This window comes from Vicugna pacos, chromosome 10 (assembly GCF_048564905.1).
Source record: "Vicugna pacos chromosome 10, VicPac4, whole genome shotgun sequence".
NCBI lineage: Eukaryota > Metazoa > Chordata > Mammalia > Artiodactyla > Camelidae > Vicugna > Vicugna pacos.
In genome coordinates, this window is record NC_132996.1 from 73,345,709 (window position 1) to 73,362,803 (window position 17,095).

Consider the following 17,095-nt stretch of genomic DNA (forward strand, 5'->3'; position numbering starts at 1 on the left):
TAACTCCCTGCAAGCGGGTAGCCCAGGGCCCTGACCCTTGCACTGATCTGCTCACAAGACGGAAGGAGGGAGTGGCAGCTGCTGTGCGTCCCAAAGGCCCCTCTCCCACTGTCCCCGCCCTCCTTGTCCTGCAGCTGAGCGAGCCGGCGGGGATGGGACCCCATCACAGCCGAGGCCTGAGCTGAGGCGAGGGAGCAGTTGGGGGCCAGGGTCCCTTCCGCCTCGAGGCCAGGCCGGTGGGGCTGGTGGCCGCGGGCACTGCCGCTGCTGCTGGCCTGTGGGGCCGTGGAGGGCGGGCGGCTGCTGGGTTTCCTGCCCCTGACTTCCCGCAGTCAGCAGGATTGCTCGGGGTTGTTTACGGCCCCGATGGCTGCAGCGATAGCGGCGGTAACGAGGGGCCGGGATGTGCCACTGTGCCCTCTGGGCCCGGTGGGGCCCTTTCCCAGGGTCTGTCCCTGAGGGGATGCCGGTCTGTGGGGAGGGGCTGGGCAGGCCAAGCTGGACGCCAGCCCACGGCGGCCTCTGCCGGGGTCCTGCACAGCCCCACCGATGCCTTGGTGGCAGCGGGGTGGGGATGCAGTGTGGGGCAGGCCTGCTCCCAGCCTGGAGACCCCAGCCTGGTGACTGCACCTCCCAGGCTGAACCAGCTTCCGGGAGGCAGGAGTGGGTGATGACGACACACAGCCGGTCTCCCCGAGCACGTGCGTGTGGGACGTCCAGGAATCCTTGCAGCTCAGAAATGGCCCCTCTCCTGGGGCCTTGTTCCCAAACCACGCCCCCAGGGATCAAGGGCTCTGGAAAACCCGCCCCTTTGTTGTTCAGGTCTGAAGAAATGTGGGCACTTAATTCTGTTCCCCCAAGCCCAGCCCAGTACGCTGACCTCAGCTGATCAAGGGCTGTGTCCTGGTTCTCAGACCTTCACTGCTCCAGCCTGGGGAGGGGACACTGCTCCTACCCCCATCACCACCCCCAGAGGACACCAGGCTCCTGTCTAGATTTAAAGGGGTGGCCTGTCCCACGGAGCAGTGGGCAGAGCCAAAAGACAGGCCCAGGGCAGCAGGACAGGGGACAGAGCCAGACCAGGGTGAGCGTGTCTGGATGCTGGGATGGCAGGGGCACTCCCAGGGCTGCTGGGTGGGGGAGGGCTCCTGTGCCCAGGGGCCACCACAACCCCTGCCAGTGGTGAGGGCCAGTCAGCATAGCTGCCTTGGCCAGGATGTTCCAGGGCTGGGCAGGGGGCCTGGGCCCAGGCCCCACTCTACCTCTGCTTCCTCCGATGTCCAGAAGTCCCCACACAGGGTGCCTGCTCTGCTGTACTGGGCGTGGCCACCTGCTGCTTCTCACAGAATGTGCCAGCCGGAGTCCCTGGTCCGTCCCACCACACCCCCTCCCCGTGAAGAAGAGCGAAAGCCAAGGACGTGTCCCGTTCAGAGCCCGGGGCCCCAAGCCTCAGATGCCAAGCAACCTGGTGAACTGACTATTCCCAGCGAGGGCATCTGCCAGTGGGCCGTCTGCTTGGGCAAAGGCCTGTGCTGACCGAGGTGGGCAGGCCCTCCGGCGGGGTCAGGGTGTTGGCATCACAAAGCCCCGGCTGGCCAGACCCCAAGTGAGGGCCCCAGCGGGCACCTGGACTGTGGCCCTCCCTCTCTGCCTGGCTGCATTTACTGGATCGCAGCCCGATCCCAGCCCCAGACAGGGCAGACCGCAGGTGAGCAGAGCATGGTGCTGCAGACCCCAGCGGGGGAGGGAGGGTGGGGCGGGAACGGGGGCTGCGCCCCTGCCCGCCTGCCCAGCGGCCGCAGAGATGGACATGGGCCAGAGCAGGCGTTGCCCAGGAAACCGAGTGGCGGATGCACTCCCTGCCCAACTGAAATTCCTCTATTTTTAGTCCCCCGGCTACTTTCAGATAAAGTCCATGTAGACGAGCGAGCTGTTCGGCCAGATAACAGCCAGCTTCAAACCACGGAGACTTCAAAGGGCAGTGCGGCGGCCCCTCCCGTTCCCCAGAACCTCCCGCAGCTCCCACGATGCCCTGGGAAGAGGCTGCAGAGCCAAGAGACCGGGCAAGGGGTACAGAGCCCAGCGGGGAGTGGGGCATCGCAGCAGCCGCGGCTGAGAGGGCCGGCGCCCCGCAGCGGACGGAGCACGGGCACCGCATCCCACCTGGATGCCCGGCAGGCCCTCGGCCGGCGCTCCACACCTCCTAGTGCCCTCAAGGCCCTGCAGAGTGGGGTCCTGGAGCCCGCAGCCCCTCCTCCCTTTGTGGTGCCCCCGCACCACTGTCGGCGCCTCTGAGGTCCCCGAGTGCACGCGGCCTGGGGCCGAGGGAGCCACAGGCACCGTGGGCGGCACGCCCGCTCCGGTGTGCTCTGGGCGGTCCTCAGTTACTCCAGGGAGGGGCCTGTGGGCACTTGTCAGGGGTCTACAGACCAGCCTGGCCTGGCCTTCCACGTCCTCCTCCCATGGGGCCTGGTGCCTGGCATGTGTGGGGAGTAATTGGAGACCTTGGTGTCAGGTGGGCACGCTGAGCATGGACAGACGTAAGGAAGGAGGGAAGGAGAGACGGCAGGGGAGACCCCTGACACCTCGGGCACCCTCCGGGCCTCGCACGCTCAGGAAAGAGCCAGAGAGTAAAACACTGCTGCGGACGGCACTGTCCGGGCCCAGGGGCGACGCCCACTAGGAGACACGCCGCGTGGGCTCAGGTGCCTACCTTCTCCTCCACCCGGTTCAGGCGGGCGCCAATCGTGTTGCTGCCTCGGTCCTTGGTCTTCTCTGTGGGATAAAGCATCCGCATCAGGAATGCCTGAGCCAGCAGACTGGGGCGGCAGGGGACCCCGCCTGGGCCCGGGGAGAAGGGTGACTGGGGTGGAGAGCTGAGGGTCAAAGTCCTTGAACCTACGAGGACATCGTTTACGAGCTCTTTGGAGAAGAGAACTCCAGGAGGTGGCAGGAGGCCAGGCACTGGCCGCTCTGTCCTTGCGCCACTCTTGCTGTTCTGTGGTCTCTGAGAGCCTCGGAGGACAGGGAAGTGCCCTGCCTGGGGCTGCGGTGCAAACACGGCATCCCACCCACCCCGGGGGGGCACTTGCTTTGGCCGGGGGGGCTGCTCCTGCCTTCCGTCTCTGAGTGAGCTGCGGCTCCCAGTTGAACTCGGACGAGGGCAACCCCAAGGGACTGGCCTGGCCTTGCCTGTCCTCCCTGGTGTGACCCCCAGCCCCTGGAGGGAGGACAGGAGGGACGTGCCTCAGAGCTGGAGGACGGCACCCACCTTGCTGCCACTGGCCTTCTGGCTGGCCACTCACCCCTCCAAACCCCACTCCCAGGCCTCCTCCCTCGCAGGATCCCTGTCTCGGGTCCACAGCCAGGTGGTCGACAGCCTAGAAAAGCCTGCCGTTCAAAGGGACCCATGTAAGTTCTTGCACTAACTGGAAATCCTTTGTGAAGCATGTTCAGAGCCACTGTGCTAAGGGTGGGTCTGCCTGACCGGCTCTCTCTGGGTCTCCTTGCACTCTCGGACGGTGGGAAGAGGTGGGCGTGGGTGGAGGGCGGGGGAGGTTACCGTGATGCTGAAACCCACCTGAGACGGAGATGAAGAGGGAGGGCTTCCCAATGGACTGGTCCAGCCTAGGGGAAGGAGAACACAGACCAGGCACCGCATGACATCTGACCTGTTGCTGGGCAGATGGGCTGGTGTGCCCAGCAAGATGACAAGCCACCCGCCCCGCCTGGGGGCCGCCCACCACCACCACCCAAAAGCCTGCCAGGAGCCTCTAGGTCCCAGAGGCCCGTGCTCCCAAGGGCGCCTGGCAAGGGGCTCAGAGGTGAAGGGCGGAGGGGGGGGCTGCCCCTTAGTCTCCCCCCAGGGCCGGCAGGGTCCCAGGGCCGCCCAGTGTCCTGTGGCTGCTTCATAAAAGCCCCTGGCCAGGCTCCCCAAACGTGCCCAGAGAGGTAGGCTAGCAAGTGGGCCCTCCCAGGGTGGGCCAGGGCGCTGGGCTGGGTGGGCTCCATGTCCCTGCAGTAGGCCAGCAACGGGGGAGGGGGCACCTGAGCCCTCCTCAGGCCTGTGGTCAGGACGTCACAGCTCCCAGCCACACCTTGCGCTGCACGGAGCTCGGGTCCCAGGCTAGCCCACCGCGGAGGTACCGCTGACCTGACCTGTGCGGGCCCCCGAGGACCACGCTGCTCTCAGGAGAACGAGCTCACCAGGCTCCGGGCTGGAAGCCAGGACATGTGGGCTCCCGGTCACCAGGGTCTCCCTGGAGGTGGTGCCTCCTGGGGCTGGACCTGCTGCTGCTCAGAGCCCCCGGGTGTCTGCAGCTCTGAGACGGGGGCGAGCCTGGAGCTGGTGCTGTTCGCCTCGTGCCCTGGCCTCACCCACTCCCCATCTGTCCGTCCCCTTCGACCACCCCCTGGGGCCCACGCTCCCCGCCCCCCCGCCCCGCGTGCGCCCACCTTCTCTGCAGCTCTTTGATGCGCACCATGAGGTTGAGGTGGCCCTGGGAGTACTGCTCGATGACATCCCGCACGTCGTAGGGCTTCCGCGCTTGCTGTGGGCCAGAGAGACACGAGTCAGCCCCTCTGTGCCCGCGGGCTCAGCCGAGATGCAGACTGTGCTGGTGCCCGCCTCCCGTGGCCTTTCAGGATTTAAGGAGCCACCCATGTAGCTCTGCGGGCAGGCCCGGCCCAGTGCACATGCAGTGGCCGGGCTCATCGCCCCTGGGAGCCGGGGGACCCTGGCCAGCCGCCTCCTGCCCTGTCACCCGCAGAGACCTGACTATTCTCTTTCTAGGCCCCCAGTTCCTGTTTTCAAATTGCCTCAGAGAATCTGGCTCAGCTGAGGGGCCAGGGGAGCAGCAGGGCTGCTGATCATGGGCCAGGAGGGCACAAGTTCGTGCAGCCACCGCTGGCCTGGGCCCCAGGCTGACCCTCCACCCACACACTCACTGGCAGGTGCGCCCATTGTTCTCAGGGCGGAGAGGCAGACTGCCACGCGCCTTCCCAGGCGGTCCCCTGGGCCGAGCAGAGGTGGCCGCAGGTGACAGCCCCTGGCCTGCAGTCCCTACTCTGGGTGACAGGCCTCCTGCTGGGGCTCCAAGGCTGCCTGGGAAGAGGAGACAGGCGCACAGTCAACCTGGGGCCATGGGGGCAGGGCAGGGGACCCCAGAGCACCAGGCTCGGCGCCAGCTCTGAGCCCGTAAATGCATCCGGGGCTCAGGTGAAACCGCAACAGAGAGGAGGGGGCTTCTCACGACGGCAGCGAAGCCGCCAGCCGCGTTCATGGCCTCGTCTCGGGAGCCACGGGCCGAGGGGCTCACCCAGGCAGGAGCAGGTCGGCTGAGTGGGGGTTCCACGGCCCGGGAGGCCCTTTGCCCACACAACAAGCCAGAGCCGTGCGGGGACATAGACCACCTCTATAAGGGGGGCCCTGGGTGGGCCTCATTAACACTGAAGGGCCCACATTAGTGATGAGCTGGGGGGCTTCTCAACCCTAGGGCCCCAAGCGACACGTCCGCTCTGCCCACCTGAGGCCTACCTCTCCTTGGGAGGCCACCCCAGAGACTGAGGCTACCCCAGACTAAGGGGGTGGTCACCTCTGCCTTCCTAGAAAGATGGGGCTCCCCTGAGGGCAGGGTCCTGTCTCAGATCTCTGGGTACCCCTCGAACATGTCCAGGGGCCTGGCCATCAATCCTGGCTGCTTAACAAAGCTCTTGCATCTCCCTAACATTGACTGGGACCCTAGGAACCCCAAGCCAGGGCAGAATCCTCCTCCCTATCAGGGACTGGGCACGAGAAATCTGGGGGATCCTTCCCCCATCACACCTTTGCCCCCAGTGGAAGGACCTGCCCCCGGGGGCCATGCTGTGCACCAGGACCGCCTCGTGGCCTACACACCAAGGCCCATCGTGGGATCACAGGATCGGGCAGGCTTGCTGACTAGTCACACACTCAGCTTTGTGACAAGCCCAGCAAGGCCACCTAGCCACAGGCTAGTGACAACACCCCCAGGGCTTAGCCTTTCCTTCTGGAAGATGGAAGATGGAGCCCTATTAGCCCGTCCTGTGACGCGGAGACACTGAGCCCTGCCTCACTCGGGCTGACGAGGGGGGTGAGGGGGAACTAAGATGCTGGGCGAGATAGGTTAGGAGTCCTGGGCTGCTCACGCCAGGACGGCCCGGGGTGGCCGTGACGGTGGCTGTGGCTGAGCCCAGGGCACAAGCTGACCTTCAGTGCACACTGGAGGTGGCCCTGAGTCACAGCACCCACCCTCCTCTGGGCCAAAGGGCTTTGTGAGGCTCGTGGCACCTCCAGACCCGGCGGGGGGTCCGGGGCAGGCCTGGCCTGGGATGGAGCAGATCCTTGCACTGGCCCCTCGGAGACCGCAGGAAGCCATGCATGAGGGTGAGTGTGGGCACCTGAGTGTGTTAAGAGCCTCTGTGTGCACACACATATGCAAATGGACCCGTGGGGTGGAGTGGGAATACAGGACGAGTGTGCGGGAGTGAATGTGTATGCACGCGTCTGCCTGTCTGCCGGGCTGCGGTGGGTGGGGCCGTGAGCAGGGCCCCTCGGCCTCACCTTGTCCAGGGAGGAGGTGCCCCACCGACACCCAGGACCCGTGGCCAGGTAGGGCCCCAGGCCCCCGAGGTGCCTTGTGGAGCCGATGGCCACCGCCCCCCCAGGCCTGGCCAGCGCTCCTGGGGGCCTTTGTCAAGTGGCTGCCTGGGGCCCAGCCAAGGGGTCATCTCAGCTTTCTCTCCAGAGCTAATTCCTTCTGGCGGCAGCAGCAGGAGCCTGAGATGAGCCCAGATAATGCCGGGCTGTCCAGACTGACCGCCGGTGGACCTGGGAGTTCAAGGCAAACTTGAAGGCCTAAGAGGCTCTGGCCCCTCGGGCCAGACGCGGGGCGGCCAGCCGGGTGCTTATCGGCCAGCGAGGCAGGCGGGGGGCCACCCGCCATGCCTGCAGCCCCTAAGGCCAGAGAGGGGTGGGCGTGCAGGCAGACAGACAGACAGGCTGCTGCGGGGGGAGGGAAGGCCTCCCTGACAGCTGGGCCTGGGGCGGGGGGCCACCCCGGAGCCCCACGGAGCTCCTCTCTGCCAGGAACTTTGCCCGCTGCTTCTTCCTTGGTGGGTCCCTTCTCCCTGGAGGCCCCTTGCTCCCCACCCCGCCGGCTGCCCCTGGCGACGAGGGCCAGCTGGTGAAGCCTCCCACCTTGCTCAAGAGCCTCTGTACCCAAGGAGGCACACCTCCACTCAAAGGGCCTCACTCGGCTTCCTCAGGGCCCCCCAGGGGTCCTGGGCACAGGGGAGGGGCAGGGAGCAGGGAGAGTGGGGTTTCCAGAGGCTTCACGGGCCACTCACAGCACCCTGGCCCATGTCCTGAGGCAGAAGAGGAGACCCTCGGCCTGGAAGGGAGGACAGGGCCCCCACCAAAGCCAGCGACCAGTTTTCTCACCAGTGCCCAAGTCTGCTCCAGCCACTGTGGGCGCCCCTCTGCCAACGGCAACCTGCGGTCTGAGCTGACAGCTGCCCATGTCACCCCCGAACTGGGCCTGCCATGGGCCCCAAGTTCCGTCTGCTCTGCTGGCTGCCCCAGACTCTGGGAGCAGCGCCCAGGAAGGCCGGTGTCCACCCTGGCACGGGCCTGCACATCGGAACTGAACCCCAGGCAGGGGGTTGTGGCTTTGTCCGGCGGGGGCCTGCTCTGAGACCGAGGCGGCCCAGCTGTTCGGGCTGGGAGTCGACCCGCCCTGGAAAAGCCCCCACTGACCCCTCTGCTCCCCCAGGTTGGTGTCTGTGGCTTTAGCCATCACAGCCAGCTGCTGGCCAGTGAAGGTGACACATCTTGGCTCTTCCTGTGGCCTCCTCTGCTCTTGGGGACACTCCTGCCCAGACCTGACCCCCGAGGGGAGAACAGCGCCCCCCCCCAGCGTGCCTTCAGCCTCCTGCTCTCCAGACCACCCTCCACCAGCACCGCCAGGGCAGCCCGGGCCCTCTGGGAAGGAGAGGCCGCAGAACCCAGACGCCCTTGACCAGGGCTGTCGGATCCCGCCCAGAGCATTGCTGGGCAGACCTCCCGGCGCCGGCTGAGAAGAGCGTTCACCACGACTCTTTTGTCTCAACAGTGAGAAGTCCCAGGCCCTGGCGGGAGCCTTGGCACGACTTGGCCCAGTTTGGTGGGAAAGGCCTCCCCCCGGGCTGCGGGCAGACGGGCAGACGGGCAGGCGGCAGCGCGGCGCGGGGCACTGAGCGTGCAAATCCCCGGCCAAGGGGGGCGCGCGTGCCGCCGTGTGGCAGGAGGAGCGGGGGGCTGTCCTCGGGGTGCTGACGGAAGGCGGTCGTGTCCCGGCAGAGGCTGCATGCGGCTGGGCCCGTGGGAGGCACTCGTGGAAGTGGCCGTGGCCGGGGCCCTGGGCCACCCCTTGGCTCTTGCTCACATTACGGATGGGGGAGGAGCTGGCCCAGCACTGGGGGGTGTGGTCTGTCCGGAACCCCCCACTGAGTCTGGCTCTGTGGCTCGGGCAGGTGGGGGCTCCGCTGGGGGACCTGTGCGGAGCCGCGTCAAGCCTGCAGCCTGGGGTGGCGGGCGTTGCCTGGAGGGGGCTGCGGAGACGGCAGCTCTTGCCCCGGCCTTGCTGTGGCCCCTCTGGGGTGTGCAGGCTGCTGCTGGCTCTGGGTGACTCCCGCCCTGACTCTATCAAGGGCTTATTTGAAAGGCAAGACTTAGGGAAAGAGTGACCTCCCTCCAGGGTCCCTGCTTCCTAAGGCTACACGTTCCCAGAGTGAGGGCTGAGGCCGGCCCCGCTCCTCAGACAGGGGACTGTCCCCACGGAGGAAGGAGGCTGCCATCAGCCGGCTTCCTCTGGCGGCCTTAGGCTCTGGAGGCTCTGAGGGGCTGCTGGGGGGACTCAGCCCAGAAGGACTGCTGACGGGGAAGGCCAGTGCCCCCAGTCTCGCCCAGCCAGGGAGACACTGCCTGGGCACATAGCAGAGCAGAGTCTCCCTCTGTCCCGACCCACGCAGGATGGGCAAGGGGGGATGAGAACCCTGGGCCAGCCTGGGACAGGGCGCCTCCCGCCCAGGTGACCTGGGGCAGGCTTGGCGCCCTCTCTGAGCCACTCCCACTGAGCTGGAGGGCTCAGTGCAGGACTCACCTGGAACTTCTTCTTGGCCACAAAGTACTGCATGCGCCGAATGACCTTGATGGTGGCCCGATGGTGCTCCCGCAGCCTGCGGTTGTGGGGGGAGAGAGGGGGTGAGTGGCCACTGCAACAGGCATCCCGTGCTTACTGCCGTCAGAGTTGCGGGGCCTTCCCGAGCGCCCCCACTGCACACGGGCTAGGTCCTTCCAGAAACAGGGAGCACGCTCAGCCCCCTGGGACAGGCGCCAGCAAGGCCACGTCCTGGTGGCAGAAGGAGAGCTGGGGGCCAGGAGCTTCTAATCAGTGGGATGATCTCAGAGGGCTCCCTGCCTTGGTGGTTGTTTGGAAGTGGGTCAGGAGTCAGGGCCCTGTCTTGGCGATGGCAGTGCCCCCCCAATTTTTCTACCCTTGGGCCTCCCTGCTCCTCATCAGTATAGTGGGGAGGGGGTACAAGCAGATGGCAGCTGAGGCCCCTTTCAGCTGGAACATTCTAGGACCCTCCCACCCCAACCCAGGCATGCACTTGGGAAACAGAGGACTGCAGGAGAAACTAGCCAGGACAGTTACTGCCTGAGCCACTCTGCTAAGGGGACTGCATCGCCTCCCCTCCCAACTTCCTTCTAGAGACATCCTCCGAAAAGGAAACACACGAAGAAGATGTTGTGTGTTCATACGACGGAACACTACTCAGCCATGAAAAGAGGGACATGGTGCCGCCTGCAGCAACACAGATGGACCCAGAGATGGTCATATTGAGTGGAGTGAGTCAGGAGGAGGAAGACAAGCGTCCTATGACGTCCTTTGTACGTGCATGTAAAGAGAAGAGATAAGATACAGATTTTATTTAAAAGCCAGAGGTAGACTGTGGACACAGACCAGCCTCTGGTTACCAGCGGGGAGAGGGGAGGGGGGGGAGATGAGGCGTTCAGGGTCAGCAGATCTACGTCACTGCATACAAAATAGATAAGCAGCAAGGACCGACTGTAGAGCACAGGGAACTACATTCAGTTTGCTGTAATGACTTGTGCTGGAGAAGAATCTGAAAAGAAGACACATACCTACGTGTAGAACTGAATCACTTTGCTGTGTATTTGAGACTAACGCTGCAAAGGGACTACACTTCAATAAAAAGTAAGAATTAAAGAAAAAAGGAGCCGTAATGGATGGCATGTACGTGCACAGGGAAAAGAATATTAGAAAGTACATCCAACGGAACCAGTGGGGTTTTGCTTCTGGGTCCGAAGACTGCAGGTGACTAAACCTTCTGCCAAAAACACCCACACCAACCAGAGAGGCGCCCACAGCGCCCCAGCTGCGGGGCGGCCTTCAGAGCATCGAAGACTCCGTGCGCGGAGATCCCACAGGAGAAGCCAAGTGGAGGAGCCCGCTGTGTGCGTGCGCTGCTGTGTGGGGCACACGGGCCGATGGGACACGGCAGCTCCCTGGACCGGCAGGATAGGCGGGGCCGGGGCACGAGGACACCCAGGGCTGGAGGGGACAAGGTGCTGCCGAAGGGGGAGCACAGAGGAAGGAGCCCCCTTTCACGCAGTTTCCCCCGATGCATCTGTGAATTAAGCTGCACAGCATTGGGGCGAGATTTGGAGAAACTGGGCAAAGAGCTAGAAGGGTGAAAAGCTGCACGGAGAGCCCACAGATGCACGCCCCTGCGGAGGAGGATCATACTTTGACCAGCAAGGGAGATGGAGCTAGAAATGAACAAGGAACAGGTAACCAGAAAGTCCCGAAGCGTTTTGGCAATTGATCGAAACAGCTCAAGTGTCGAGGAAGAAAACAAACAAAATCTAAACAAACATCACACTTCACGACGGTGAGCTTTGATCCACCTGCTCCTGTGACGGGAGCAAGACAAGGATGTCTGCTGTCACCGTTGCCACCTAGCATGTGCCCGGTCTCAGCCAGCGTGCTGAGGTGAGAACAGAGAAACAAAAAACAGAAAGATTGAACAGAACAGAATAAAACTGCTTTGTCACTATTTGCAAATGACATAATCATATACGTTAAAAAAAAACCCGTCAGAATCTTTCAGATAAACTATTCTATTGCTAAATGAATTTAGGAAGAACACTGGTTTTAAAGATGATATTCAAAAATCAATTGTATTTTTATGTTAGTAACAAGCAATCAGAAAATGAAGTAAAAACATACCAATTATAACAGCATCAAAACCCATAAAATACCTGAGAAAAAAACCTCCTGGCCATGAACAAGACCTCGCAGAAATGCACCAGACGTTAGTGAGAAAGGCTGAAGAAGCCTAAATCAGTTCAGGGTTAGAATATGCTTATAAATTGGAAGACTCAATATTTGCAAGATGTGAATTTTGAGGTATAGACCAAATGTGATTCCAATCAATAGCAGAGTGCTTTTATTTATTGGAGGGGGGAGGATTTTCAAGCTGATTCTAAAATATTTCTGAAAAAGCAAAGGGCTAAGGATAAATAAGACAATTTTGAAAAACAGCAAAGTTGAGTATTTTCGAAAAGATACTTGTACCCCAGCAATATTCACAACAGCCAAGACATGGAAACCACCTAAATGTCCATCAACAGATGACTGGATAAAGAAGCTGTGGTGTATTTATACAATGGAATACTACTCAGCCATAAAAAAGAATAAAATAATGTCATTGGCAGCAACATGGATGGAGCTGGAGATCGTCATTCTAAGTGAAGTGAGCCAGAAAGAGAGAGAAAAACACCATATGATAGCACTCATAAATGGAATTTTTAAAAAAGGCAAATGATCTTATTAACAAAACAGAAACAGACTCACAGACATAGAAAATAAACTCACAGTTACCAGTGGGGGGATGGGGGTGGGAAGGGATAAACTGGGAGTCCGAGATTTGCAGATACAGTTTGACTATATATAAAATAGATAAACAACAAGTTCCTACTGTAGAGCACAGGGAACTATATTCAATGTCTTGTAGTAACTTATGGTGAAAAAGAATATGGACATGAACACATGTATGTATATGTATGACTGAAACATGATGCTGTGCACCAGAAAATGAGGTGATGTTATAAACTGACTCTACTTCAATTAAAAAAACCCGAAAAACACAAAGCTGAGGACTGACACCATTTCTACCTAACACTGTCCCCAGTCTCAGCCAGTGCACTGAGGTGAGAACAGAGAAACAAAAAATGGAAAAATTGGACAGGGCAAAATAAAACTGTTTTGTCACTACTTGCAAATGACGTAATCATATACGTTAAAAACAAAAAACAAAAAACAAAAAACAGAGAGCTCAGGATGTCCTGTAAAGCCACAGGGAAGGGTACAGTGTATTAGAAACGGAGTGTTAGGCATGCTCTTGATGCAGCAGAATGAGGCGGATGAACAGGTCAGTGGGACGAATAAAACACCCAGAAGCACACATACGCCTGTGGGGTCATGGGGTTTATAAGCCGGGCGCTATTTCAGTCCAGTGGGGGACAGGACGTGCTTTTCAGTCAATGGTACTGAAACAATTTGGAGGAAAAGAAATCTGAGCCATGATTCCTGCCACACCCAGTCACAAAGGTAACGCAGGTGAGGTCTCGGGCCAAAGCGCAAAGGCAGAGGCCCTCGGGCCTCCAGAGAGAGCAGGAGAAGGTCTTCCCGATTTTGGAAGACGTCACAAAACAGAAGCAGCACTGACTACATCATAAAAATACCCAACAAACTACCCTTCCTTAAAACTCAGACCTGCCGTACAGCAAAGGACGCATTAAGAGAATGCAGACACACGCTCCAGGCCAGGAAAGGGTATTTCCTGCTGACGGACTTGTATCCAGAACGTACCAAGAACTCCTACAAATCAATAAGGAAACGACCACATGGTTAAAAAGAGGAAGAAGACTTGAGCAGGCACTGCCCCACGGAGCACGCCCTAACGCCAGCAAGTCCAGGAGAAGGCACAAGGTCGTCATCCTCAGGGAGATGCAGGCAAAAACCAAAGCCGGGTGACCTTAGGCCCACATCACGACCAGCCCTTCCACTTCCAGACACAGACTCCCGAGAACAGAGCTCTCCCGTCCCCCAAAAGACATCTGTCCAAATGTCCACAGCAGCTTTACTCGTAGGAAAGCCCGCCAGTGACCAAAGTGAAGACCGGTATGACTCAAGAGTAGGTCCAAGGGCGAGAGAGGCCGGACAGTGCCTGCCTGCGGAGGGGCGCGCTTCCCTGGGAGGGCTGGGGGCACTTCCGTGCAGCGGAAATGTTCTGTCGTGACCTCGAGGACTTTCTGTTGCATGTATGTGTGGAAAAATAGGCTGGCCTGTTCATGTGGGATTTGTGCATCTTGCAATAAATAAATCACACCGCAGGTTTTACAAAGGCTTTCAAGAGAAGCAGCTTTTAACGTTCTCAGGGAGAGGCGGTCTCTGAGTAGCCCGGAGGTGGCCGCCTTGGAGCCTGGAGTGTGTGACGCTCTGCGGTGAGCCCGATCGCCGGCATGCTCCTGGAGGAGCAGGCCCATCTGTACAAGGCACTCGGGGCTGTGTCTCCACGCCTCCTATCTGCGCGCACCTGAGCACCTGCACCCTCGGGGACACTCGGTGCCCTGTGCACGCGGCGCCCAGGCATGGTGGCACTTCTACACGGGAGGGGGACAGCAGCTTATACACATCAGGACACACACATGCTCATACACACCAGCTCTCACACATGCACGTACACGGGCTTGAAAGAGGAGTCTAAGCAGGCGCCGGGAGGCCCCGAGGCCCTGAGATGCCTCCTCTGGGGTCAGGGCCACTGGCCCCGTGAGGCCTCTCGCCCCAGGCCTGAGCCACAACCCTCCCTCTTTCAGCCACCCCAAGTGGTATGGGGCAGGAGGAGGGCGGGGCCTTCACAGGTGCCTCACCGCGAAGGGCCCTCCTGGCTGTGACCACCAAGGCCTGGATGCGGCCCGAGGTCCACAGGGCTTCTTCGATCCCTCTTGGCTTGAACAGAGGACCACGCCCAGTGGCCTCCAGAGGCTGCCACCACCCTCACCACCACCAACCCCACAGAACAAAGCTGTGGCCTTTGCAACCAAGCCATCCCGGCTAGGCCGACGGAAAGCCCGGGCTGGGGGCGCCAGGGCCCGGCTGGTGCTGCTCAGACCCGCCGTGGCTGGCTCCGGCCGTGGGGACGGCCCTGCTGCTGGCCTCCCTGCTGGACACAAACGCCTCTGTGGTCTGTGAGGGGAGGCCCTTTCTCAGCGGGCCCACTCCTCTCTCCAGGCTGCGCTGGGCCCAGGGAGGTGGCAGGTGCCTCTTCCTGGTGGTTCCAATACCAGGCAGGTGGGCCGGGGGAGAGACACACTGAGCCCCGTGGGAGGTGTGCACGTTCCCTCCTCTCTGCTCGAGAAAGTAGACGCCCCCAGCCAAGAGAAGGACCAGACGGACATTGGAGTTTATCAAGCCTTCTCCACGTCACCTGAAAGGGTCCCCCAGCCGGTTATGTGATGGATTATGTCCATTGAGTTTTGGATACTGAACCAGCCTGGTTTACCTGAAATAAACCTCACTTGGCTGTGATGGCTTTTTTAATACATCATTATATAATTGGTGTTCTGTCTATCTTTCTTTTTAAAAACAATACATATATGCTTTTAAAATCTTTTTTTAAACTCTTTTAAAGTTTTTTTGGGGGGGAGGGTAATTAGGTTATTTATTTATTTATTCAATGGAGATACCAAGGATTGACCCCAGGACCGCGTTTGCGCATGTGAAGCACTCACTCTGCCACTGACCCACACCCTCCCCTACTTTTTCCTTAATAATACAGAAAACCCCAGGGACCCACTGCTCAGAATGAAAGCTAGGTGCCAACAGCCCCCCGCTCAGCCCGCTCCCTGCCCCCTCACTCTGCGTCACCATCCACCTGAGCCCACGTCCCTCACTCCCTGCATTCCCGTTTCTATGACTTAATCATTACCTGCATGCATCCCCAAAAGAGCGTGTGTTTTCTGCTGCAGTGTTTAAACCTTCTACAAATGTACTATGGTTTTCCTTGGTCTTACGTTGCCAAGACCCACCCACATGGCTGTGTGTCGCTCCAGTTTGTTGATTTTGACCGGTGGAAGGACCCCTCTGGGTGGACATCCTGAGGACGTTCACTGCCCCGGGAGGGGGCGTGGCTGGGGGCCGCGCACCCGGCTTGGTGAGAGCACAAGCTGGGCATGGACTGGAGCTTCCCTGGGGGTGAACCCGGGTGGGCCACGGCTGGGTTGTCGGCCGGGTTGTAGGAGATGCCACACTGTCTGTCAAAGTGGTGGTTCTACCATGCCTCCCACGGGCCGTGCAGGAGAGACCCTGGGCCCCCAGCCCCGTCTGCACCCCTGGTGATCAGGCCCTGAGCTTGATGCCAAGTGAAAGAAGGGTCAGCGGTGCGCTCGCCCGTCGGCCACGCGGCTCCCTCCACTGCGCAAGGCCGAGCACACCCCTGGGCCATCCTCCTGCTCCGCGGTCTGTGCACTTACTGATTAGTCAGACACAAACTGTCTTTCAGTCGATCAGTCGATCAGTCGATCTGCCTACCTACCGATTCCGTATCAACTCACGCACGGGGAATGTCTACTCGTGCGTTAGGCAGGAAGAGGCTCCCCCAGACACGTTCTGATCCCCAGCGCCTGGGAAAGCGTCACCCGACATGGCACCAGGGACTTCACCGATGTGATTAGGGCCGTGCACCTTGACGGGGGAGAGTACTCTGGATTATCCAGATGGGCCCAATTAGACGCTTGAGTCCTGGAAAGTGGAGAACCTTCCCTAGCTGTGGTCAGAGGAGCCGCAACTATGGAAAAAAGGCCGGAGGCAGCAACACGATGGCTTTGAAGACCCAGGAAGGGGCCGCGGAGCTGAGAGAGGCAGGCGCCCTTAGAAGCTCAAGAAGGCCAGGCATGGATTCTTCCCTGGGGCCTCCAGGAGGAATGAGCCTGAGATGCCTTTCAGGCCCTCAGGCTGTGTGGCACTTCTGACCCACAGAACCGAAAGATGATAAGTGAGTGTGGCTCGCAGCCCCCAGGCTGGAGGGACTTGCCGCAGCGCCGTAGAAGACTAGCGCAGATCCCAGTTTGCCAGTGACCTTTCCACTTCAGTCAGGTGCCTTCTGATGAATGGGGGTGCTTATTATATAAACAAATCCATTAATGTTTTTCTTTCATAGTCAATGCTTCTGTCTCATATGAGAAATAGTTCCTTATGCTAAGGGTTGAAGGACACTAAATGACTTACATTTTCTAAGAGATAAGCTCTGTCTTTGACGTCTAATGTTTAGGCTCATCTGGAGTGAATTTTTGAATACGGTGTGAGATGCGGGCCTCACTTCACTTTTTCGTTATGGGTAATCACCTGTCATGGCGATCTACAATGCCGTCTTGGTCACACTCCAAAGTCTCATGCTTGTGCAGGTCTTCTCTGGGCTCTCAATCCTATTCCACTGGGCTAATTGTCATTTCCTGCACCCACATGGCAGCATCTCAATTCTGTAGTGTCACACCAGGTTCTGACCTCGAAAGGAAAGGTCTCTCCTTGGTCTTCTTAAAAAGGTCTTGGTTACATTTGGTTCTTATTCTTCCACAGAAATTTTAGAATCATCATATTAAGTTTCATGAAAAAGCCTGTCAGTTACAAGGTGCCGGTTTCTGGAGCTCAGCACAGTGTCCCAGTCATGCATAGACATACATTCGTTTTCATGTTCTTTTTCATTAAAGGTTATTACGAAATATTGAATATAGTTTCCTGTGCTGTACAGGAGAAATTTGTTTTTTTAATCTATTTTATATAAAGTGGTTAACATTTGCAAATCTCAAACTCCCACCTTTATCCCTCCCTATCCCTTTTCCCTGGTAACCATAAGATTGTTTACTATGCCTGCGAGTCTGCTTCTGTTTTGTAGATGAGTTCATCAGTGTCCTTTTTTCTTCCTTAAGATTCCACATATGAGTGATATCATG

General features: G+C 59.4%; 1 protein-coding gene across 2 annotated transcripts in view; it reads right to left on the reverse strand.

Annotated features, from left to right (window-relative positions):
• The window catches only part of KCNQ1 (potassium voltage-gated channel subfamily Q member 1), a 319,441-nt gene that overhangs the window by 64,919 nt on the left and 237,427 nt on the right, over positions 1–17,095 (reverse strand). For both annotated transcript variants that reach the window (XM_072970536.1, XM_072970535.1), the window contains exons 12-15: positions 9,159–9,234; positions 4,456–4,550; positions 3,581–3,627; positions 2,714–2,775 (exon numbers count right to left, since the gene is read on the reverse strand). In XM_072970536.1, coding sequence (XP_072826637.1) covers positions 2,714–2,775; positions 3,581–3,627; positions 4,456–4,550; positions 9,159–9,234 — 280 coding nt within the window. The remainder of the gene's footprint in view (positions 1–2,713; positions 2,776–3,580; positions 3,628–4,455; positions 4,551–9,158; positions 9,235–17,095) is intronic.